Genomic DNA, 578 nt, shown 5'->3' on the forward strand with positions numbered 1-578 from the left:
TGACTTTGTGAGGAGGGTTGGTCAGAAATACTTTGTGTCCAACAAGGAGACAGACTCGTTCTTGAAGGCCGTCCAGTTGTGCTCCCAGCGAGGCTTGGAGCTGGCTCTGCCCCAGAGTGAGGAGGAGAACAACGTGCTGACTCAGCTGATTGGTGAAACTATCAGAACAGCCTGGATCAGTGTCAACAATGAGAAAGCAGAGGGCAACTTTGGGTCTGATGGGAAAAATCGACCTCTGACCTTTACCAAATGGGGAGAAGGAGAACCGGACGGGAGCATCCAGGTTACAGGATGCACCACGGTGTCTGAGAACGGCGTCTGGAGAGTGACGCAACACTGCTCTCTGAGCGCTCTCATCATCTGTCAGATATAGAGGTATATGTACGGGGCGGCTGTGGCTGAGCGGTTAGAGCAGTCGTCCTCCAATGCAAGAGTTGGGGGTTTGAATCCACCAGCAGTCACATGCCGAAGTGTCCCTGGGCAAGACATTGACCCCCTCGTTGCCTCTGATGTATGTCCCATCGGTGTATGAATGTGATAAAGCTCTGAGTAGTCTCTTTAGAATGATTTTTTTTAGT

General features: G+C 51.2%; 1 protein-coding gene across 1 annotated transcript in view; it reads left to right on the plus strand.

The window, feature by feature from the left end:
• The window catches only part of LOC119415387 (pulmonary surfactant-associated protein D-like), a 3,587-nt gene extending 3,214 nt beyond the window's left edge, over window positions 1-373 (plus strand). Inside the window, exon 5 of the mRNA XM_037682519.1 lies at window positions 1-373. Coding sequence (XP_037538447.1) covers window positions 1-373 — 373 coding nt within the window.
• Window positions 374-578: the final 205 nt, after the last annotated feature.

The sequence above is a fragment of the Nematolebias whitei genome, chromosome 10 (assembly GCF_014905685.2).
Source record: "Nematolebias whitei isolate Nwh7 chromosome 10, NemWhi1, whole genome shotgun sequence".
Classification (NCBI taxonomy): domain Eukaryota; kingdom Metazoa; phylum Chordata; class Actinopteri; order Cyprinodontiformes; family Rivulidae; genus Nematolebias; species Nematolebias whitei.